General features: G+C 39.1%; 1 protein-coding gene across 5 annotated transcripts in view; it reads left to right on the top strand.

Moving 5' to 3' along the window:
• The window catches only part of XRCC4 (X-ray repair cross complementing 4), a 174,576-nt gene that overhangs the window by 48,438 nt on the left and 101,364 nt on the right, over positions 1 to 24,774 (top strand). For all 5 annotated transcript variants that reach the window (XM_065664059.1, XM_065664057.1, XM_065664058.1 and 2 more), the window contains exon 4: positions 22,476 to 22,642. In XM_065664059.1, the coding sequence (XP_065520131.1) occupies positions 22,476 to 22,642 (167 nt within the window). The remainder of the gene's footprint in view (positions 1 to 22,475; positions 22,643 to 24,774) is intronic.

Raw genomic sequence — 24,774 nt, 5'->3', positions numbered from 1 at the left:
ATTCAGATTTAAGCATTTAAATGGAGGAAAATTTTAATTTCAGTTTCTCTTTGCATTTTTTATGATGCACTCACGTTTCTCTCAATTGTCTTAGGTGGATGAAATTACATCAAGTAAGAATGGACTTACTAAGCTTTCTATATTATGTATAGAAATTTTAATGGCAGCAAGGAATTCTCATGATTGATGCAAAATCTTCTTGCTCTGGAGTCTTCTGCGGTTGGCCTGACCAAAACCAGATCTTGTCCAGTAAGATCTTATCAAGTATTTATCCAGTGCCTAATACTAACCATAATAATACCTATTAATCCAGAGCATGTTTTATAACTCAGGGTATTCTCAGATATCAAAGCAGAGGGTGTAGACTGAGCTTGTTCAGTGCTAGGAAATGGTGTTTAGGGAAGTCATTTGCTATCTGCATACCGAACTGCTCCTCTGTCTTCTCTCAGAAATCCCTGCCAGCGGTGTGGGTGCACAATGAAGCTTGACCCAAAGGTCTTGTTCACGGCAAAATAAAGTTTTGCTTTTTTTTTCTTCACCTGAGAGGCAACTTTTTCTGGGCTGAGGGGAATTGTTTCATCTTCTATAACACTGCAATTTCCTAGCTTAGGTGTCAGAAAGTGACTGCTTTATGGAAAAGTCAACCATTACAGTCAAGCATTTGATTTGAGTTGCTGTTTGGTTTACTTAGGGCTTATTTAAATATGATGTTATATTTAAATATTGCTCCTAATTTATCAAGGAGAAAATAGAGAGGAATTGTCCTGTTCAGAATTTACTTTTCAATTACTATTTTTTAACTTGGGAACCTGTGGAAGAGAAAAGGAAGCATGTATATAAGACTTACATTTCTGGTTTAGAAAAGAATGGAAATAGTTATGATAAGATAGAGAACTTATTTTTATAAATAAATCTATCCTTAACTGCAATTAATGAACTTAAGTAGAAAAGTACTAACTATTCTGGCCTCTTGAACAACAAGATCCTCCCACTGGGTTTTGAAATACAGTATTTGTTTTCATAGTAGCTATGATTTCTTCCAGTTTTGACATGAATTATCTTACAGCTCTTCTGCAGAGAACTATTATTTCTCTTGGGAGGTATATGACAAAAATGTTTTGTTCTCTGTTGATGAAAGCTGCCTCATACTGAAGGGGGAAGAGAATAATATCCCCAAAACCAGTTTTGCAATTGCAGAATTCTAGGTGCAATTCTGTGATTTTCATAGACTACCACCTTGAAGTATTAGTTTTGAAACTTACTTTCACATAAGTTTAAGGAATTCACTGATACCTTTATTAGATGAAAAAGGCAGCTTTAATTCTTATCTTGGAAATGCTCATTAGTACTCTGCCAACTTTACAACTACAGAGGCTTTATTCAGTTGGTAATATTGACTTCTTTCTTGGAAGTGGCTGCATGATTCTTGTTTTGTGCAGACATAGCATAGTTGCTCATGATTTTGATCTTTTGGTGTAGCTACCTCTAACTTCAGGTTTCAGAAATAAAAATAGTGGCTTCTGTGAGTTGTAGCTACTTAATTCTGTACATAGTAGAAGATTATGTACACGCAGGTATTCGTTCTGAAGAGAGAAGGTAGCCTAAGATTCTGCTCAGATTTATCTCGATAGCAGTTAATCTCCTATTGGATGGTATCGTTTAAAGTTGAACATGGGTCTAGGTATTAAATACTTACTAAAGATACAAGCAGTGCATACTTAGGTGATTAAAAAATGTCAGAGATGGACAGTACTGCTACCATGAGTAGAAGACCGTTTTCTGTTACAGAGTTATAATTGAAATATTTCATATTTAAATAGTTTAAAAGGTTCAGAAAGGTTCTAACTCATACAGTACAATTTTGGATGCTTTTGCAAGTTTGCAGTTGTTTCACTATCCCTCAGAGAAATGCTGGCAATAGCTTCATTTGCTGTCTGGAGCAAATTTGCGATTTGCTGTCCTTTTTCTTGGATGTTTTTGAAGTCTTCCAAATGGAAGTTCTCAGATCTTATCCATACAGTCATGCTGATAAAAGTGTCATAACTTGGAGAGGCAACTTTCATTTGCACATGGTGCAATTTCTGGTAACCTTTTTAACACCTTTTCTCTGTTTGCATGTGTGTTGCAAATAATTACCTTGTAGATCTTGATACAGGCTGGCATTTTGGACTAGTTCACTTACTGTCTCTGTAGAACCTGAACTTGCTGGAAGTTAGGACTGGCAGATGGCACATGGAGAATCGCATATGGTTTTGAAGTTAGATTTATGGATTCTGAAGACAGAGTATTTGTAATTTATTTTTAAAGATTAAACAACACAGCATCCTACATTTGCTCTGGAAGACCGCTTTGGAGGTGTATTTCATCATGCAATAGCTCTTCATGGTTATCAGACATTTTTCCTTCTTGGAAATTTTGTCTTCAGGTTCAGTTAGCATGGTATGATTAATTTCCAACATATTTGAATCATTACACTTCAGTAGGTAAAAATTATAAAAAGAATAAACATGCTGTATTTGCAAGTCTCGGTGTGCTCTGACTTCTAATTAATGTTACAACAGAAATTTGGATAGCTGTTACATATTTTCTTTTGTTCCTTGATGTTCTTACCAAGAAATATTTGCTATAATTACCATCATCACTTTCAGCTGGCTTAAAGTAAGGGGAAAGAAATTACTTAGCAGTGCTGAGTATTCTTACTTGAGTTTTATTTATTTTAATGATAATTTAAATCTTGGTCTGCCAGAAAACTAGCTAGCTCTGAGGTTGGTCTGAGTGGTATTGACTACTGACTACAGGACACTAGTCTTGCAAAACATGAAATAATATTCCTCCCTTTGCAAGTCGGCGGCAGGATATTGACATCCTCCCCCCTCCTTTTTGAGTTCTTATACTTTGGGGTTTGGCAGTGAATTGATATTCTGTCTGCTGGTTGCTGCTCTGGTCTGTCTCCCTTTTGTGTTTGTGTGGGCTGATGTATTCACTTTATACTATTTACTTCACAGTCTGGGCTATTTCATGCTACTAGTCATTCCAGTTCAGCTATGTAGAGCTTGAAAGCGCTACTTCCTTAAGCTTACAGCTCAAAATAAATAGTCATAATCTTGTGCTTAAACTAGCTGTCCCAGAATGTGATGTGGCTTCTTTTAGAAAGTTTGTTCGTTTATACCCATGTGCTTTGTGAGCACAAGATGGAATTTGCTAAGAGGAGCCGTTCCATGCGTTTTATTTGTATAGGCCTAAGAAAGCCATTATGTAATTCTAATGGGAAGCAACTTGATTAATCAGTTTGGTAGTTTCAGAAATAGTGGTGGATCTTTATGGCGTTTCCTCAAGTAGGTGTAGAATTAGATTTTATTTGGCGCCATCAGGTATTTGCGTATCTCTAGCTGACGACACAGTGAACCAGCCTGCTGAGAACCTTGGTGAAGTTATATTTGGCAATACGGAGAGAACTACCTTGCCCAAGGAGAGTTCAAACCGTGTAAGTACTTGCTTTATCCTGGTCAAAAAAGAACTTACATGAACATGACAGATCCTGTTTAACTCAGGACATTCCACTATCTGACTGAGCAGTGTCCGTTGACAGTGAAATACTAACACAAAATTAAATAAAAATTGCCAAAATAAGCTTTTTACTACTCTCTCTTTGTGTAGGCCTCTAGGTTGAGCACTTGTCTATGTAGGGTGGTCTTTGAGTCAGTCGTTCTATCACAGCTTCCTTAGCAGGACACAGATCACCAAGTCACCAAAACCAGAAACCTACCTTGAAAAATGGTTGAGTTCTCAGTAGAACTGTGGTTCTTCGCATGCATCTTGTCTCTATAGGTCTTGTTTTACCCACATATTAGTATACTGATTTTGAATGCTGATAATTGATGGTTAACGTGTAACAGAAAGAGACATTTTGAACTTTTAAGGGAAAAATTGTGTCTGCATCTTTGGTATTGCGTGCATTCACTGTTGTGTATATTCTTTTCCAGTTTGTTCCTACCTGAGGTATATGTATTTATTGAGTTTTGCCTTGTTTGCCACTTCACTGTATGTGGTTTTTTTTTTTTTTGTTGTTGTTGTTTTTTTCTGGTAAACAGCATTAGGTCAATTACAGTTTCTTTGAAGTACTCCACTGCTGGTATTTTACTATTCTGGAATAAGGAAATGTGTGCGTTTAACAAAAAAAAAAAAACAAACCAAAACAACCAACCAAACCAAACCCTGAAACCCCAAACGAAACCCAAACAAAACAACAACAAAACCACCACCACACACACACACACACACACACACACACACACACACGCACACACACACATGCACACCAAAAAAAGTCAAAACCAAAGCAAAACCCAACAACCGCCCACCCCCCAAACCGCCGTTTTCTGAGTCATAAGAAAGCTTTAGTTCTACCATTACTATTCGTGGTTTTCAGGAAATCAGTGGATTCCCCCTTTTGCACTGGTTTGCTGACATGTAAGAATAAATGTAAAACTAAATAAAAAAAAAATGCAGATATATAACAGAATGTGGTTTTCCTGTGCTGAAATTTCAGTAAAGATGGAATTTTGTTCTTTAGTCCTTTCCCACGTGCAGCCATTTCTGTGGTAAGTAGAGCATATTGCTGTTTGCCTCTGAAATGTCTGACAAATGGAGGGACTTCTGAAGGCATAGAGCTCAAGCTTTCTTGTTACAATGTAATATAAAGGGGAATTCGCTCTTTCCCCTGGGTCCCTGAAAATTTTTACCTCTGTTGTGCTATGTGAATACCATGATGTGACTGTGACCTGTGGATCCTGGTAATGGGGCTTTGTGGTGCTTCATCTGAGCTCGTGGTCTAACCAGCTACGACAAATCCTGCCACTGGAGAGAAAAACATGCCATCAGCTTGAACTGTGCATGCATGATAAGAATGTTTTGTTGAAAGAGACCTTCAAAGGTCATTTAGTCCAACTCCCCTGCAATGAGCAGGGACATCTTCAACTAGATCAGATTGCCCAGAACCACATCCAGCCTGGCCTTGAGTGCCTCCAGGGATGATGGTATGTCCGCCACCTCTACCTTCTTCCCCTGTGTTGCCCCTCTGCTTCCTGTCCAGGTACAAGTTGGAGGAAGTTACAGCTTGGAGGAAGAAATGCTGAAGGCATCAGGTAGTCAAGAAAGCCCTTAGTAATTGTAGAACACCCTAGCCTCTGAAAGTCCCTGATTAGAACATATATAAAGGAAGGCCAGGTTGGACGGGGCCTGGAGCAATCTCATTTCATCTTCATCTCATGTTGGAGCAATCTTCATCAGTGGAAGGTGGCCCTGCCTGTGGCAGGGGGTTGGAACTGAAGGTCGCTTCCAATCCAAATCAAGCTGTGTTTCTATGGGACTGATAGTTTGCAGTAGAAAAACAGGAGCAACCTTCTGAAGCAAGTAGTATGCAGAACTTGTACAGCACTGCTTCAGAAATTCAGATCCTACTGAATTAGAATGCTGAATTAACATACAGCTTCAACAGGCTCTATATTAACATGTCATAAAACACCTTCCCTTGAAGTAGTCAGTGTACTCTGTAGAATTCTGAGAAGGAAATGCCTTCCTTCTTTCAGGATTGTCTTTGCTTCAGAAGACATTAATTCACTAAATACTTTGAAACGACAACTTTTGAAAAGAGCATTATGTGGAAAAAAGTAAATGTTTTGTTTGGTTGCTAGCAACCACTTAAGCATTTTTATCTGTTAACCATATTTCTTTGCGGATGAGAATTTACAAGATTTTAGGGAAAATATTTTCTAATTGAATCCGATCCAATTTTTGATCTCAGTGAAAACTTTGTTTATGAAAAGACGTGTATTACAATTGCATCTATTTTGAGCATTAGGTTGTTTGGAGATAAGGGATTTTTGGTCTGTTTTGTCTTTATATATATATATGTACATATATAAAAACCAGACTTGTTAGACTTGAATTTTCAGAAAAAGCAGTAAATTGTTTGATTTTTATTAGAATTTAATATTAATTTCTTGAGTGAAAGATTTTTTATTCCTTTTATCATTATAAGCATATGGAAAAATTATTTGCTAGAGTTCAGTTTGTAGTAGAAATGAATGGATCTGCCGTAGCAATCCAGTAAGGACCTTGAATCAATGACAGTGATTCAATGTAAGTCAATGACAATGATTCAATGAAATGGCATTTTATCAGTCAGAAATGACCTGTGATCAGTCAGTGCTCTGAAATTACTTTTACTAAAGGGATAAAAATGTTTTTATTTGAATTATTCTTACATGGTAGAATGTGTAGCATAGAATTTTTAGCAGTAGTACTTAGTCTTAAATCCTCTTTATCATAATGAGTCTGGGACGTGCCAGAGAAGGGGAATCTAAATTTCATGCCCAGAGGATTAAAAAAAAAAAAAAAAAAAAAAGATGGTATAAACAAGACAAACAAGACTGTAGTAAATTCCCTTTTGTTCTGATTGTAGGGAAACCTCTGAGAAATAAACTGTCTTTTCTTCTGTGCATGTATTTGTTCCTTTAAGAAGCCCAGGAGAAAAGCAACATGTATGTAGTAAGAAGAGTTGAGTACTATCATTCGGGAATGAAGTCTAATGCTGTAGAATCATAGAATCACTTAAGTTGGAAAAGACTTAAAATCAAGTCCAGCCCAGTACTGCCAAGTCCACCACTAAATCATGTCACTTAGCGCCACATCTACGTGTCCTTTAAATACCTCCAGGGATGGTGACCCCACCATTTCTTGGGCAGCCTGTGCCAATGCTTGACAACCCTTTTTCCTAATCTCCAGTCTAAACCTCCCCTGGTGTAGCCTTGAGGCCATTTCCTCTTGTCCTGTCACTTGTTCCTTGGGAGAAGAGACTGGCTGTCTCCTGGTTCCATCCTCCTTTCAGGTAGTTGTAGAGAACAAGAAGGTCCCCCCTGAGCCTTCTCTTCTCCAGACTAAACACCCCAGTTCCCTCAGCTGTACCCATCAGGCTTGTGCTCCTGGCCCTTCACCATCTTTGTTGGCCTCCTCTGGACCCGCTCCAGCACCTCAGTTTCCGTAGGTCCTCCTTGAAGGCCAAAACTCTGTTGTGAGGTGCTGCATAGCCTGGACAATACGAAACACAGTATTTTCTCAAGTCACTGCTATATGTAAGTGTTAGATGTTGGGCGGCTGCTGGCCTAGGGCACTTACAGAGAATGACTTTTAGTAATGGTGTCTTAATTCCTTAAATTCCCAAGTCATCTGTGGCTGCTGTTTCATTATACTGTCTATTTAGATGCATATATCCAAAGGAGATGGGGTAAAAGGCTGCGAATTTTGTGCTGGGAGTTGTAGTTCTGAATGGAGACACTCAATGGCTCCTGTAGACACTTCAAGGATGATGGGTCAAAGGATGATAGGTGGCCCGTCTGTTTGGGGTTAAAGATGTGCTGCTGCTGCTGAAACTGTAAATGGTTCAAGTCTGAGCAGCCTTCTTTGCCTTTTAATTTCATGTGTGAGTTGGGTTTGCTTGATAGGTCCTTGTTAGGGTAGTACAACCTGTCATTGTGTTCATACTATACTGTTGTTGGAGTGAGCAGTCTTGTGACAAAACAAAAGCAAAAAATCGCACCCCTTCTTACCCTTATTAAAGTGAGAATCTCTGTTAAATCTAAAACTGCACATCCTACTATTACTAGAGCATTTTAGGACCTTATAGTGTAGAACAACTTTTGGTTGTTAAATTGCTGCATCTCTAGCAGTGTTTTACAAGAAATTACAGGTGAATACTCCTTGATTTTTTTAAGATTCTCCTTTGATTATTTTTTCTTTCTTACATAAAGTACTGTTTTTATTATTTTCTTTTTTTCTTCCGTAAAATAAAGATATCACAAAGGCAGTTACAAGGTAGATTCCTTCATGAAGCTAGAAGAGATGTTTATTGATGAGGGCTGGAAGGACTTGGCTACTGTGTATAGGATATCACTCCATGCATGTTTGTAGAGTAGTTTATGTCTTAAAGGGGATGGGGGAAATCTCTTGCTGATGATGAAACTGAACAGTCAGTAAAGAGACCCAAGTGTAGATAGGTGTAACTCGGTAAAGTTTATTTCACTTGCACTGCATTCCTGAATCGGAGCTGGTGCTTCTTTCTTTCAACATGAAAATATGAGTTTGGCTTTTGTATGTGTTTCGTTTAGACTGGAAAGAAATAGTATGTTTATATGTTGATAGTTTATAGAAGTGTTTATGTCCTTCTATGTACTTCACACTGTGGAATTTTGGCTTTACTGGAGATTTGTCATATTTGCTACATACAGCATATGATGCATTGAGTATTTCCATGTTTGTGGGAGGAGCGCAGTGTACACAGATGTTCACTGTGTAGCTCAGGTAGGTAAGTTTCGTACTGTAAAGGAAAATCGTCAGTCTCTTGTTTTCTTGAATCGGATAAAATAATTCAGTGAAGTTTTTAAGTAGTCAGATGTTTGGATCTGAAAACTTTAGCAAGTAGCTGTCGGTGTCCTGAAAGGATGTTGTAAACAAAGGGTAAAAAAACCACCCTGAAAACAGTCAATGGTTGTTCTAAATGAATGTTGTGTTATTAGCCGCACTGGAAACTTATTTGTAGTACTTAGTTAGGAACACTTCTGTGTTTTGCCTTGGTCCAGGCATTATCTCATGCTTACTCACGTGGTTATACGTTTACTTTCCAAGCAAAAAAAATCATGTTCAGTCATTGAGCTGTTAACGTCAGAGTACAGCATATTCAGGGGGAGTCAGACTTAAATTACTGCAAAATGTTGGCATGTTAGTTCCAAGGGTGTATTCAAGAAGCTCTTTATAGTTTCCATTACTTCTCAAACCTAAAGGTCACTGTTTGAAGAGAAGTAGCTCCCAAGACAAGTTGTCTTCATATCTAACAGTTACTACTCCAGACATTGCAGTTATGTTTTATTAAAGTTTTTAAAGAAAGCTGCAGTCTGGGTTTCACATGTAGGAATATGATCAGTTGACAGGTAGTTTTAAAATGCTATCATTATGCAGCAGCTAACATAATGTACTGGTGTTTTTTTACTTCTGGAAGTATTAATCATTCATATTTTGTTACCTTGAAACTTTCACTGACAGTAATATCACAAGCACTCCTTCAAGTCTTGCTTTTATTTTGGAGATTTTTCTAGAAGCACATTTATCTGGATCTACCGCTCATAACATTTGTAGAAAGTTTTCCGGAGTTAATCTAGAGGGTTGTGTGGGGTTTTTTTCAGCGTTACTGTTCATGCTATGTATACTTGTGATCAGCCGTTCAGAAAAAGAGCCCCACAGTCCTCCTTCAAAGATTTCGTTTGAATGAGCTTTGTTCTGGAATAGTTCAGTTGAAAACTTGAATGCAGATTAAATGCCAGCAGATTAAATGAAATATCCTTGGCAGGCATCCTTCCATATGTTTGGGAGACTCAAGCCTCAGACAAAAGTGAGTTGCTATGTGGTAAGTTTGTGTGTCAGTTGATTTATGGTAATGGCCCATGTTCTGTTCTTAGCCTGTAGGAAATGCATTCTAATTTAAGCTATCTTATTAGGCTTTCCCTCTGAAATCTAAATTAACAGAGTTGTGAACTGTTTGTGTATTTAACTCCGAGACCTGAATCCAGATGTTGTATCTAGAGTCTATTGTATTACTGCCACACCGTAAGTTACATGAAAACCAAGGAAGAAAACAAGTTTAGATCTCTAAGTAAAAACTCATTTTCTAATTAATTTAGGGCAGTTTTAAATTAATAAAATGTGCAAGTGTTTTACCCCGCTTCCTAAGGAAACAAAGCTTATGCGATCACACTGTGTGCCTCTGCTGACTGCCAGTCTCTTTACCTCCTCCCTGTTTCCCCAATAACTTTTGAAACTACTGGACAATTTCAAATAGATTTGACAGGAGTAAAGGTCTCAAAGATATCAGGTTCCTACTAGCTCCATGGTAATAGGTGGCTGGGTGGAGAAGAGAGACCCTATTCATATGTCTGCTTTGGAAAAAAATGTGGAATGAGATCAACTGTGTTATTAGACACAAGCAAATCCTCATGGGAGTGAGAAGTTATGAATGCATTAAATAAGGGAAATGCTTTGACTGGATTTCTCACCTTCTTAGACATTAGGGGATCCAGCACAAGAGTCATAACCGTAGGAAAGCAGCCTTCAGTAGTTCCATTGCTCACAGACCTGCTTGCTACTCAGTGAAGTGGGAAAGTATCTGATTATTCCTGGAGCCATTGAATTAACGAGGGAAAAGATGAAAAAAACCAAAACAAAAAGGAAAAAAAAAAAAGCAAAAGATCTTTTAGGGATGTCCTGCTTCAGTTTTCTTTGTGAATTCACTTCAGAGTCAAACTGCTAGCAGGGAGCTGAATGGACAGTATTGCGTGAAGTATAAAAGGGAATGATAAAAGAGAAGACAAATAAAAGAAGATAAAGCACTTAGATGTATGCATACAATGCAAGCCTGACAATTTTTGTAGGATGAAGTAGTAATTTAATCCCAAATTAAAGTGCTCAAATTCTTTGTCCTTACATAATTGTGCCTCTGGTATCACTGCTTGTGTGTAGTTACCCATTCCGTATTTATTATTGTAACTAGTAACTAGTGCCCCTGATTTTTCTGGACCTTTGCCTTTGGCCTTTAGTTCAATTGCCTAGATTCTTCCAGTGAAGTGGAATGTTGTGTCTGATCACCATTGGGAAAGAATTGGAAGAAATATCTAATGTTACAGGTGCTGAGAATTACCACTGTAGTGCATTTTAGTATTCAGTGTATTTCTAATTTTAGGTGATTCAGTTACATAGTGGTCATTAAAATTGAGAAGGAAATTAGTAGCAGCTTTCCGTATCTTAGCACCAAGAGACAAACATTGCTTTAGTGCATATGTTCCGTAGCATTAATCAGTCCATGCCTTATTTGAAAAGTATCTAATTTTTTACAGATATCACTTGGTTCTCACTATATATGGGTTTCAGGTTCTAGGGGGAAGTACTCTTATGAGCAACAGTCTTTAGAGTAAGCTCTGGAAAATTATTACAGAGCACTTTAAGGTAGTGAATCATAGCCTGGATAGATCTTGACCAGACCATGTTACAGCTGTCAAAATTCAGTAGCTAAAACACCATTTCAGTACGTGTGGGATTAAGCTTCACATAAGTAGCTGATTGTAGAGGTACATGAATGTGTTGTTTCTGAGGAATGGAAAGATTAATCAAGGAAGTTTTCCAGAGGCTTTAAATAAAGGGATATAATGCCATTCGTGCAGTTTCTTGCTCATTAGGTTTCTTCCCAGCACCCATACAACTACTTTAACCTGTCTACAAAGGGGGTATTTAAGACACATATAATGTGCTTACTATTGTCACTTAATGTTTTTTATTCCAAAATTATCTGACCAATTTAGCTTCCTGAAATATAAGTAATCCCTTTATCCCCGTAATTCTTACAGGGTAATTCAGACAAGATGAAATAAGCAAATTTAATGTGCAAATAGACTGAATACTGATCTGCAAATGTCACATAAGTTCTGTGTCTATTTTCTGTGTATTTCCATGGTCTATTTAGTCATGGTATATATTCAAAATTGCACATTACAAATATAATGTGGACATTATACTTGTCCAGAGACAAGTAATGCAAATTGATATTTGGAGGAAGCTTGTATGCTATGAGCAATATAGAACCTAATATATGTGTAGCCAAAGCTACAACATTTTTCTTCAGTTCAACAGAATAAATGCAAAGAAAAATAATTATATATTAATTACTGAGGCTGAACACTAGAGAGAAAAGAGTGCTGTAAGCTAAGGAGCTGTGTCTGTCCAAAAGCAAGTGGATGCAAGTTACATGTGTGTGTGTGTATGCTTAGGAGAGAAATTAGAAAAAAGTGTCCCAAACAGCTTTCCAGCTAGGCTAGTCAGATTAAGAAGCTCTTTTAAGAACTTAAATTCCTTTATGAAAGGGTTTATGTGACATTGTTTCCTGTGATTGCAAAGAGTTGGCCTTAATGAGGTCTCAGGAAAATGATGTTCAGATTTTGGTACAATACCAAAGTCTTCAAAGAAGTCCTCCTCCTCCTTCCCCTGAACAGAGCAGTGGGATTTTATGTTAAGAGCTTCTTTCTGGAATGATCTCAAATATGGACAGTCAAAATGCAGTGCTGCCAATTTCTAGGGAAATCCAAGTAAGAATAGATATTCAGACTGCCAAACAGAGCTGGCTTTTCATGTTACTGTTTTCTCCGCCACAACAACCCATCCATTGGACCAGATGTGCTGCATCCGAGAGCTGCCTTTAATGAAAATGCTCCCTATCAAATTTGAAATCTTACAGACTGGGAGAGAGATCCCAAACAGCTGGAGAATGTCAAACCTTCCACCAGCCTTCAGAAAATACTGGATTGATGCTCAAAAAAACCTACAGGTCAGTCATGCTGACTTTGATTTTTGGGAAGGTTATGGAGCAGCTCCTTTTAGGGCATGTTTCTTTGCACATCAAAGAGCAGGTGGTAGCTGGGAGCTGCTGGCATGGATTTACCAAATACAAATCATACCAGACCATGCAGACTGTGTCTGCCTCTACCATGCCTGTTGTGATAAAACAGCTGGATATGTTCCTGAGGAGAGAGTGGAGATGTTGTTTGTCTGGACTGTGGCAAGGCTTTCATCACTGTTTCCTACAGTATTACATCTAGGTTGGATGGGTAGAGAACAAGATAGAAAACTGTTTGGGTAGTATCTTCTCCCAAGTAACAAGTGATAGGAAACGCCTCAAGGTGTGCCAGGGGAGGTTTAGACTGGATATTAGGAATAATTTATTCCACGAAAGGGTGGTCAGGCATTGAAACAGGCTGCACAGGGCAGTGGTGGAATCACCATCCTCGGGGGTATTTAGAAGATGTAGAGATGAGGCCAAGTGACTTAGAAGACAGTGGTTAATGGGTTGTATGGTCCTGGAGACTGCTAACAAGTGAAGAGTAACAGTGGTCTCTCCTGGGACCTGTCCTGTTTCACATATGTTTAACAGTAACTTGGAGAAGGTGATGGAGTGCACATCCATTGAGTTTCCAGTTGACATCATACTGAAGTGACCAGTGAATGCCCTCAAGGGCAGGGTTGCCATGCAGAGAGGCCAGGGTGGAGGAACGGTGTGAAAGTGATGGGAAAAAACAAAGCCCTGCCCAGGGTCCAGTGAATGCCCTCAAGGGCAGGGTTGCCATGCAGAGAGGCCAGGGTGGAGGAACGGTGTGAAAGTGATGGGAAAAAACAAAGCCCTGCCCAGGGTCAATATAGCACCTGGAAGGGGATGGGCTGGGGAGCAGCTCTGAAGGTAAGTCCCTGGATCCTCAATGCTTAGAGGTTTCTAAGACCCAACTGGATCTGAACAACCTGGTCTGACTTCTGAGCTGGCCCTGCTTTGGGCAGGAGGTTGAACTGGGAGGTCCCTCCGAATAAATGACTCCATGAAAAGCTTTCAGGATAGAAATCTGCTTCCAGTCTGGCCCACACTGCAGTGTAGAGCTTGATGAGGAATGGATTGGATGGAACAACCTGTAAATGACAGAGTCTTCTTCAGGCTTATTTCTACCTCTGTCCCCAGGACTAAGATATTCCATCAAAAGGGCAACCTAGGGCCTCCTTGGGCAGTGTGCCTTGGTCCTTCCTAATCTATTAGCATAAAGCAGCTTCTGCTACAAACCTGATAGAGCAGTATTCTAGGGTCTACTGTTGTTGCCTCTGCAGCAGTAAATTAAAACTTCTTAGAATATTCCCAGATGCAGAGGCCAAATGATGGGAAAAAGTCTTACGTCCATGCTACTATATTTTCTCAGCCTCCAAGAGAGGGTGGCTGCATGCAAAACTGCCTCTTGGAAGCGGTCCATAGGATGCTCCAACCTCTGCCATGTGCTTTGCAGAGTGTTTGGCGAGGTGGTTGCTGGCATGGGCCACGGACATGCTGTGACCTCTCTATTGTATAGACATTGGTAATAAGAATATATTCTAGCACCTGGCGATGATCCAAATTTCCACTTGGTTTGCTGTACAGATGTAGGCTTCTTGCACTGCAATCGTTAAGCAGGCCACAGTGCTATGAATGTGTGGGTTTGAGGGTGTGAGAAACAGAGAAGCACTTTCCAAAGTATTTGAGAACCCCTGCCATACAAAATAGTGAAACCAGATGGAATTTCATCAGTCGATGTGGAGCTAGTATGATGGCAATTTATGTGGAAGGCTTCTGCAGCATGTAGTAAAAACCCGAGAAAAAATAGCAATCACTAATGTCAGCTGTTTTGCTCTATAATAGTAGTAATGTCTTCGTCAAGAAGGAAGATACTTTTTCTTTCAGGATGAAGTAATGTTTCTGTCATAAATAATATTTCAGGGGGGAAAGGCAAGAGTGGAGAAAGGCAGGATTTTTATCTTAAACTCAATTTTTGTAATTGGTGCTCATATATTTATACTGACTGATGTAACCGGCAAAGATTTCTTGGCTTACACGGTACTTTTTAATTTTTCTTAGCTTTCTAGAGTTTGCTGTTGCAAAAGCAACTTCTGCTTTCACATTGTCATCACTGTATTGTGCAAGTCTAGTGTACTCATTTTATTACCACACCCAGGGATGTCATGGTTACTGTTGAACGATTTCCCTGGAGATAATAGTGGCACAGCTTTAAAAAATCAAGACCACGCATTGATTGACTAAAGAAATAAAAATGGTTTAATGCTTTCCAGATTCAAGCTTGTAACAATACTTTCTTTGTTTAAGTGTCAGCATTGCTCACTTGTAGGTCATATTCTTTTAACCCTGTACAAGAATTTTCATTAACATTTTCCTCTTTTAAATTCATAGATATTTGCATAGTGAATACTTATTTTTAACAAAGTATTGATTCTGTCTGAGTTTAGAGTTTGTGCAGCAGCAGAAGTAGCTGATATTTAACGATCAGCCGTCGCTGATAGTTAATCAGGAAGGCTGATTCTGAAAATCACAGCCTGTCTTGCAAGAGTTCCAGCTCCCAACTGAGAAAAGAAAGTTGCTGTATCCTACACTGTCTATTGTAATCCAAGCATGTAAGGGATGTCTTATTTTTGAGTTAATGTAGCATTCAGTGTTGTCCTGTATATTGTAGCTAATCTTTTACTCTATGGTAAAGAATTTTCTCTCAGTACCACTCGTAGGCAAGGTCATCAGTAGGTGACTTCAAGATAGTTTAGCCCATAACTATTAATATCTTCTAGCAAGATTTTCTAGGTGTAAATTTGTGCAAGTGTTGAAAAATAAGTCAGCAAGGCATTTGTTTTGATTTAGCTCTTGAGATTAATAAGATGTTTCTTTGAGTATTGAAAACATATGGTTTCTTACTGTGGGGTTTTTATTAATAAAAACCACCCTGATTGCTCTTCCATTCTCTCTAATTCCCAAAGACCCAGCTGAACTGGCATTAATAGGCAGCCTGGAAAGACCAAGATCTAGTAAGACCAAGCTCTGTTGTAGGAATACTTCTCCCAGCATAGTTCTCTTCTAGCATAGGGAAGAGGTTGAGAGATGCTCAGGACATGGCAATGACAAAAGGATCTGTTGTTACATGAGTCTTCAGGGCCTTCCTGTTTCAATGCAGGGGTCACATCTGCTATTAGAAACTGCAGGTCTTTGTAAAGACAGGGACAACACAGCTGCTCCATGCTGGTGGGCTCCTGTGGAATTTCCCCCTCCCTTCCACCTCAAATTCTTCATTAATATTTCCCTGGTGAAAGGACGTTTGCTTAGACGATATGTTTCAGGAGTCAGCATCTGTCTGCAAGGATGTAGATGTTGCTATCCTGTGCTAACCCTGCTGATTGCTAATACAGTTAGAAATACTGTGACTAGAAGCAGAGCACAAGGATCTCTGTGACCTATTCCAAAGGTGGAGGAAAAGTGGAAGATGAGCGAGGAGAGATAGAGATGATTCTGTTACAGGCTGTAGGTTAGCTTGTACAACTAAAACTTTTTCACACACTAGGAATAGTTTAATTTTAAAATCAGACCTAAGTGTCTGTAAGTGTACTCTCTGTAAAAATTGTTAAATCATTTTCAAAATAGAGAAGGGAAAATCAAAATATTATAGGTTAGGATTTAAGTATGTAATGTAAATAGAGGGAGTTTGGGGTGAGAGACACACAGTATATAGCTGCTATAGCCTGCCAGGACAAGAAAAGACAAAATCTGTATGTCTAAATATTTTTTTTCTAGCTTGTGGGATTACTTAAATATATTTTAGATTACAAATACTGTTAGAAAGGATTGTCAAAATACTAAAGTTATACAAAGAGAAATCATGGCCAGCAATGCAAATATAATGAGTTTCCAGCATAATTTTTTTTTCTTATAAACTAGTAATGTCATAATGAAAAATTGTTATTGGAAAGTAGCTCACTGCTAGTATTTAGCTTCAGATTCTGCCTTGAAAGAGGGAGCGTGCAGGCACTGCTGTGTAAATGGCTTCTCTTGTCAGTGCATAACCTTTAATACTTACTAAGATACAACTCATTTCTAGTGTAATGTAGTAATGCAAAGATTATGTAGCTAATATATTTTTAATGCTAAATTCAAATGCACCATCTGCATAGAATAAAATAATTTTCATGTAGTCTTAGAATTTTCCATGAAGAAAATGTGCTGGCTCATACTCTAATGACTTTTTTTTTTTCCCCTGTGTGAAGCAGCTTCCTATAAACATCACTAACTAGAAGGAAAAGTACTTGAGAAGCTTTTCGGTTTACTTCCAAAATATCTTCTGCCTTGTGGTTAAAATCACTTCTTTCTTAATCTATAGAAGACAAACAGTGGGCAGGATGAGAGGGGATGGGAAAATGACAGTTTTGTCTTAAGTTTCTATTTCTTGGTTATTTCTAAGCTTAGAATACTGGTCAAATAGCCATGTGCTGAGTGTGATTTCTGCTTAAGGGAACACAGCTTTCTAAATGGTTCTGTGTTCATCTTAATGTAGCTTTAAAAAAACAGCAATTTAAAAAAATCCCAGCAAACAATAAAGCAAATATTGAAGGAGAGCAGTGTATCAGTCACAGTTAGTCTTCTGTCTGCTGGGACCTTTAGCAGATCGGCTCATTGTCTGTATAAATTGTTTAGTGCTTCACTGTTTTACATAATGTTTTCTTGAATGATCTGAAAGAGGAAGTAGAAAGCATATTAATTACATCTGCAAATGATACGAAGCTAGAGACCTGTAGCAGCTGGAAGAAATATAAATTGATCTAGAGAGCAGGAATCTAGAAAATGAGGCTTACCTTGAAAACGCAGTCCAAATAATAGACATGTTATATGTAAAACTAACTTGGTGAAGTGTTGATGTTGAGCATTCACACATGCAGTAAGCAAGATCTATTTATCTCGATAAACACCCAGTTAGGTGTTTCTTATGGTATCCTGATCTTTAATAATTTCTACTGAATCTTCCTGGAATTGTTTCCAGATTCGCTGCTGTGAGTTTGGTGATGAAGGATAAATTTCTTGATTTAATTGCAAGAAAAAGCTAACCAGTATGTGGAAAAGCTAATGTATTCTTTTTTATGATTCCTCCCTTCCCCCCAGACCCGAAAGAATATTCAGTTAGAGTAGAACCATAAAATCGCAGACTGGTTTGGGTTAGAAGGGACCTCAAAGCTCATCCAGTTCCAACCCCCTGCTACGGGCAAGGAAACCTTCCACTAGACCAGGTTGCTTCAAGGCCTGTCCAGCCTGGCCTTGAGCACTGCCAGGAATGGGGCAGCCACAGCTTCTCTGGGCAACCTGTGCCAGGGCCTCACCACCCTCACAGGGAAGAACTTCTGCCTAAGAGCTCATCCCAATCTCCCCTCTGCCAGGTTAAAGCCATTCCCCTTGTCCTGTCCTTACAGCCCCTTATCCAAAGCCCCTCTCCAGGTTTCTTGTAGCCCCTGTAGGCACTGGAGCTGCTCTAAGGTCTCCCCTTAAGGAGCCTTCTCTTCCCCAGGCTGAACCAGCCCAGCTCTCTCAGCCTGTCTCCAGAGCAGAGCTGCTCCAGCCTTTGCAGCACCTCTGTGGCCTCCTCTGGACTCGCTCAAGCAGGAGGTGATTAGAATTCTGTCTTAGTGCTGTAAATTACATCTGCCCCAAATTCTGAATCCTGGGATCTAAAATTGTGCCTTTTTATGTATCTGTGCCTTTACCAGCTTTACTCTCCAATTTGGGATGCCACCAGGACTCCAAAGGAAAATAGTTCTGAGATTTCTTTTTCTTCATGTTGTTTTACAAATGGCTCATGATGCTTTGGAAGTGAAATGGACCTTGGCTGCCTTTATGGCTTATCAGTCTCTCACACTGGGCTCTTTACTGAGGAGAGGGAATAGTAATCAGTTGTAATTTGCTCAGATAACAATGTTACTATTGTTAGTTCTAACATTTCTGTTTGTTAAACAGGCGGAGGAAAAGCTTGTTGTAATGAATAACTTCATGTTGAAGAAAGAGCCTTAAGAAGGGGTTTTGCTACACTTTGCATAACATCCTGTGTGAGAGGCGAAACAGGTTTTGCATATCCAGTGTCACGTTAATTTTTTGGCTTAAATTAGGGCTGTATCTAAATGTCCCATGTTTTTCTGCACTGAGGTGCTTGAGATAGCTGTAATGTAGCCCAGATAATTCTCTCCTACAAGTGTCCTAAATTAGATTAGATGACTGGGGGTGGGGAAAAAGTACAGAATATTTATTTTGCAGAAGCTGTGGGGGGTTTTTTGTGTTTTGTTGGGGTTTTTTTTTGTTGTTTTTTTTTGGGGGGGGGTCGTTTGGTTTTGTTTTTTTTCAGTTGATACATGAACATCTGCCTAATAAATTTAAGCCTGCTGGTCATGGGCTTGCTTTGCTTACCTTTTGTGGGCCTCCTAGAAGTGGTCAGCAGATCACAGTGTCTGAACACATTGAAGTTTAATGTAAGGAAGTGAATAACAATCTGTTGCTTTGTATAGAGACTGAATTAGCTACTGTTACTGAACACCTAAAAAGATAGCCAGACAAATTCATTGTGTCCTTGTAGCAGCGTGGCAAATCTGTCCAGTGTGCCTCTCTGCTGGCTCACATACTGGCAGCAGTTCATCAGGCTGGCATGTGTTTCTTGCTCTGCTCTCTGCAGTGTGACCTCTCCCCCTGTGCGTTAACAAAAATTCATAAATAAAGGTAGCATGCGCAAAGCATGGCTTCATCTCTTTCAGTGCATCGGCTTTTATAAAAAGGACTTTTTTTTTCTTACAGATATTCAGAAATCCTTTCACGGCAGAGGTCTGTGTATATGAGGATGTATTTTTGCAGTTTCAAAACTCCATGTTGCACTGGCAGTATTGATTGATGTAATGTGTTTAAGTAAAAGGCTGAACTGGTGTTTGTTTATCATAATAATTGCTTCTGAAATGTCTGCTGTGTGGTTGGCATGGTTTTGATTGTGTGTGGAGCCAGGCTTTCAGCTGAAATCTATTGTTATTCACTTTAACCCGGTTCAGAATTGCTCATATTTTATTCTTTTGTGCAGAGTAAACTGTAATTTGGACAATTCTTGTTTGTCCTGATTAAATGTATTTGCCCACACCTTATATAAGTCGATTATACTAAAAGCATAAGACAAAAAGATGTACTCTTCTTGCTATTTCTTCCACAGTGTAAGTAGAAGATTGTGTTGCTATTTATCTGTGCTACTGTGCTACTCTATCTCTGTGGCTACTGTTCAAGTGTGGCATGAATTCTATATCCGTATAGTATGGTGGTGGCTTGCAAGTGATGAAAAACGGTTTCCTTTATGCAAATGTCCATCTTTGTTAATGCTGTCAAACAGCAAGTGTGATATCCAGGGAATACATGTCACTCTGTGAGTTCCTGATAATGTAATCTAATTTCCAAAAATAAATTAAATGCATCTTTTAATCTACAGCTATCAGATGTGTGTAAGCTAAAGAAAGACAACTGTTAGGGACAGTACGTGTGCATTTGGAAGAAGCATCAATGGCTAATTTTAAAATGAAACCTTTGAGTTCACCTAATTTTCTGATTAATTAACATTTCTGAAGATGCTGATGTTGGTATCATACCTTGCTGCAGAAACTTCAACGGATAAAATATTTGAGCTGAAGGACTGTTACTAGTTTCAAACAATGCCTTTAAAATATTTCTGAGCAATTTTTACAAGGCCTTTTTCAGCAAACCCTCATGTATTGTACTAATAAACATCACTTTTTATGAAGTGTTAACAAATGCTACACTTTGTTTTCATGAATTTCTTTAATTTGGTTATCTTCCATGCCACCACAAGTAAATTTAACTAAATTGAGGAGAAAATGGAATGCACTGGTGATGTTAATAGGTGAGGTCCCACGATACAGACTGAACTCTTCCTTAGCATGTACTACTATATATATATATATTTTTTTTAGGTGTTATTAACATGCATTTAAGTTGAAAAGATGAGTAATAGTTCTGTTCATAGGGAAGTGCCACAACAGTTATGTCAGTCCTTTTAATAATACAAGATATGAGAGAGGACACCTTCGTCTTCCATATACCCCTCAGCAGCTTGATGTTTCTGCAGGAATTTCCAATCAAAGCCAAGGCAGTTTGGTGCCTCCTTCCTGAAAGATATGCTACTCCTGTAAGTTTGCCAAAGTCTGGACGGTGTTGGCAAACTCACTCTGCTTTTCTCTAGATCTGGTACCTCAGATAGCTTTTTGTCAAAACAGGCAAATGGTGGTGCTTCTAGATACGAAGAGGCATCCTAGAATCACAGAATCAACTAGGCTGGAAAAGACTTTTAAAATTATCAAGTCCAGCCTTTACCTCAGCACTGACACGTCCACCACTAAACCACGTCGCTAAGGGCCTCTGATGGCTTCTGTAAGCTCTATTAGCTGTGGAAGTGTACCTGAAGATAGTTCAAATCCACATCATCTACCCACTAGAGAGCACTGAAGTCAGGCCCTGCCCATCCAGCTCTGGGGCAACAACACAAGAGGGATGTGGAGCTGTTGGAGTCCAGAGGAGGCCACAGAGATGCTGCAAGGGCTGGAGCAGCTCTGCTCTGGAGACAGGCTGAGAGAGCTGGGCTGGTTCAGCCTGGGGAAGAGAAGGCTCCTTAAGGGGAGACCTTAGAGCAGCTCCAGTGCCTACAGGGGCTACAAGAAACCTGGAGAGGGGCTTTGGACAAGGGCCTTGTAGGGACAGAACAAGGGGAATGGCTTTAACCTGACACAGAGGAGATTGAGATGAGCTCAGGCAGAAGTTCTTCCCTGTGAGAGTGCTGAGGTGCTGGCACAGGTAGCCCAGAGAAGCTGTGGCTGCCCCATCCCTGGCAGTGTTCAAGGCTAGGTTGGATGGGGCTTGGAGCAACCTGGTCTAGTGGAAGGTTTCCTTGCCCATATCAGGGGGTTGGAACTGGATGAGCTTTAAGGTCCCTTCTAACCCAAACCAGTGTGGAATTTTATGATTCTGTTTTGCTTCTCTTAAGATAACACACACCACCCTTTTGAAGTAGCCTTAATGTCTTCCTTCACTTGCCTCAAGCTGTTATGTTGAAGATTTTTTATCTTGATCTGGCTTTTCACAATTATACTTTAGTTGATGCTGTTTCGTATGTGTGACTGAGCTATTTTTCCTCTAACACAATAGAAACATCCATTTTGTGTTGTTTCTGCTAGATGTGGTAGAACAAATTTGTTTAGACCCCTTGAATATCCTATAAAACATCCCCATTTGAGAAGGAAATACAACTGTTCATTATAGATCCTGTACTTTAATCTCATTGAATTATTGAGGCAACTTATTTAATTGAAGGACTGTTTTTATTATTAAGAACTTGCTGAGCCCTGTAGGGGAAAATCTGTGGACTAGTTTTTGTCTTTCCAATGCATAGAAGCATTATAGAGAGGCATTTGAAGTTTTACTTTAAATAAAGCATAGTTAATGTTCATTTGTTTTGTCAGTAATGTTTATGTTGTTTATGTTATGTCTTGCTGCTGTGGGTACCAGAATAGGGCAGATGACAAGAACATGTTAGCAATACTGTTAGGTTTTCAGTTCCTGCTGTTCTGCATTACATCCAAAATGCTTTTTATATAAAACCTGTGATTGCATCTTTATACTACTGGTCTCTGATCTGTACAAGAGCAGGTTATTGCTGTATCGTGTTAAACTTGCTGCATGGCATCTCTTTTCCTGCATGTTAGAAAGTATATCAGTGCTTACGTCCTGTGCCTATTGAATGACAGTTGACCATTAAGACATAATAGCTGTATAAATAATTGGTGTCTAGATTATTCAAAGTATTTGACAATTCTTCTCGTGACAGTTTTATTGTATTGCTTTGAACTGGAAATCTGTAAAGGTATTTCTTTTGCTTATTGAATATGTGTTCAAGTTTATTGGAGTAAGGTTTTGTGATCTTTTTAGTACAGGTGGAGTAACTCATTCTTCCCTTTTGTCCTAGTTCAGACTTGGATCTCTGAAGCTACAGAAGGTTTTGAGTCCAGCAGAGGTGGTTAAGGAGCTCATTGGCTGCTGTCTGGACTGCCTGGGAAGACTGCAGGCAAAAAACGAGCATCTGCAAAAGGAGAATGAAAGGCTTCTCAGCTGCTGGAGCGATGCAGAGAAGCAGTAAGTTTAAAAGTGCAGTCACAAGGGATCCTTGAGAAACCCACAAATACTGTCAGTGTGGGATTTGCTGATGAGCACTTCTGAAGTCATACATAGAAAGGACCATGCAAGTTTTTCTTCTTTGACAGGAATTTTTAGCCCATCTATCTACTGTCCATGTAGTTGTCTATCTCCTTCCTATGTTAAAGATACAACTGGTGTTACAATTTGCAACTAAAGCCGTTTTTAGCCTTATAAAATAGAAAAAAAGATAATTACTTCTTTTCTGTAGAATCCTCTCCACTTTCTTCATGATGTCTTTGGCTTTCCATTATTTCTTGCAGTACTTGGGACTAGCAGGTTAAAATATTTACATTTTTGAGTGGGAAATAAATTGCCATGGCTTTAACCTGTTTGCCTTGTTGAAGTAGCCAGAATTGGAAAGCCAGTGTGTTGTTATAGGAAAAAGTACCATTATTTTGTGAGAGATTTTTGTAATTGTCATTGCATTTATGATTTGAATTGTCTGCCACTGCACTCTGTAGTGAAGTAATTTATGCTTATTTCAGTTAGCATAAACCACTTAGCATATACAAGTCGGAGATTTATCTCAGTTTTCAATAACTTTATATGAAAAAATACATTTAGGAACATCGGTGAAAGAATGTAGCTAATTGGCGTTACTTTACCTTGAAAAAGAGAATTGACTTTTGGGAGGAGTTAGTTTTGTTTCCGTGTCATTAAAATGAGTTTCCCCTGACAAGCATAAGGCTTTCCTAAATGGTGTTTTACTGCTTAACAGTTTACTGAACAATAGCATATTGTATAACCAGTATGCTGTACTGCATCACAGACTAATGTGTAATAGGCATTAGTGCTTGTATCAATTTCCATGGTGGTATGGCATTTTTAAAAAGATTAAAAAAAAAAATAAATCAGAGTTGCCTGACAGCCTTTGCTCTCAGAAGCAGTGTATTCAGGCTGCTAAAGGAGGTGGTTTTCTTCAGTATCTTTGTTTTGAATAGCTAAAACATGATTTTTCAAAATAAATGCTGGAAGTTGTAAGGACACCAAACTTTGTCCATGTTTGCTAAATGAGGAATAAAAATGATTTTTATCCAGACATTGTTAGCTTTTTTGGTTTCATGGGGCTTTTTTTTTTTTTTTGTAGTTGCTTTGTTGTTTGTTTTTTTTGTTTGTTTGTTTAGTTGGGGTTCTTTTATTTTGTTTTTAAAAATTCTTTTCGTCTGCTGTCTCTCTTTGCTCTTTTGGCTCCAAACGCTGGACCTGGTGTTGTGAGTTTCTCAGAGCTGAACAAAAGCTTTGCCTGTCTGTGTTCAGTAGGCATGATTTCAGGCTTCACATTTAGTATCACTTACAGTGTTGGATGATAAGACATCAAATATAAAGTATGTGATGTGAAGAATTGTGTCCCCTCTTCACCCAGAGCTAATGCACATCAGCTCCAGAGTTTCAGCTGCTACAGTTCACTTTGCTTACAATCTCTTTCTTAAAATCTCTAGAATTAAGTCATAGCATGCAGACTTCCAAGATCTGGTTTAGTTCAGGTTGTGCATAGGGCACTGGACTGAATAATTCAGTCATAGAATCATAGAATAGTTAGGGCTGGAAAGGACCTAAAGAGACCTAGTTCCAACCCCCATACCATGGGCAGGGACACCTCATGCTAAACCATGTCACTTAAGGCTCTGTCCAACCTGGCCTTGAACACTGCCAGGGATGGAGCATTCACAGCTTCCCTGGGCAGCACATTCCAGTGCCTCAGCACCCTCCCAATAAAGAACTTCTTTCTTATATCTAACCTAAACTTCCCCTGTTTAAGTTTGGACCCGTTACCCCTTGTCCTGTCAGTACAGTCCCTGATGAAGAGTCACTCTTCAGCATTCTTGTGGGCCCCCTTCAGATACTGGAAGGCTGCTATGAGGTCTCCATGCAGCCTTCTCTTCTCCAGGCTGAACAGTCCTAACTTCCTCAGCCTGTCTTCATATGGGAGGTGCTCCAGTCCCCTGATCATCCTCGTGGCCCTCCTCTGGACTTGTTCCAACAGTTCCATGTCCTTTTTATGTTGAGGACACCAGAACTGCGCACAATACTCCAGGTGAGGTCTCACAAGAGCAGAGTAGAGGGGCAGG

This window comes from Lathamus discolor, chromosome Z, assembly GCF_037157495.1.
Source record: "Lathamus discolor isolate bLatDis1 chromosome Z, bLatDis1.hap1, whole genome shotgun sequence".
NCBI lineage: Eukaryota > Metazoa > Chordata > Aves > Psittaciformes > Psittacidae > Lathamus > Lathamus discolor.
Note: the sequence above shows the minus strand (reverse complement) of the source record. Positions and strands in the feature narration are given on the sequence as shown.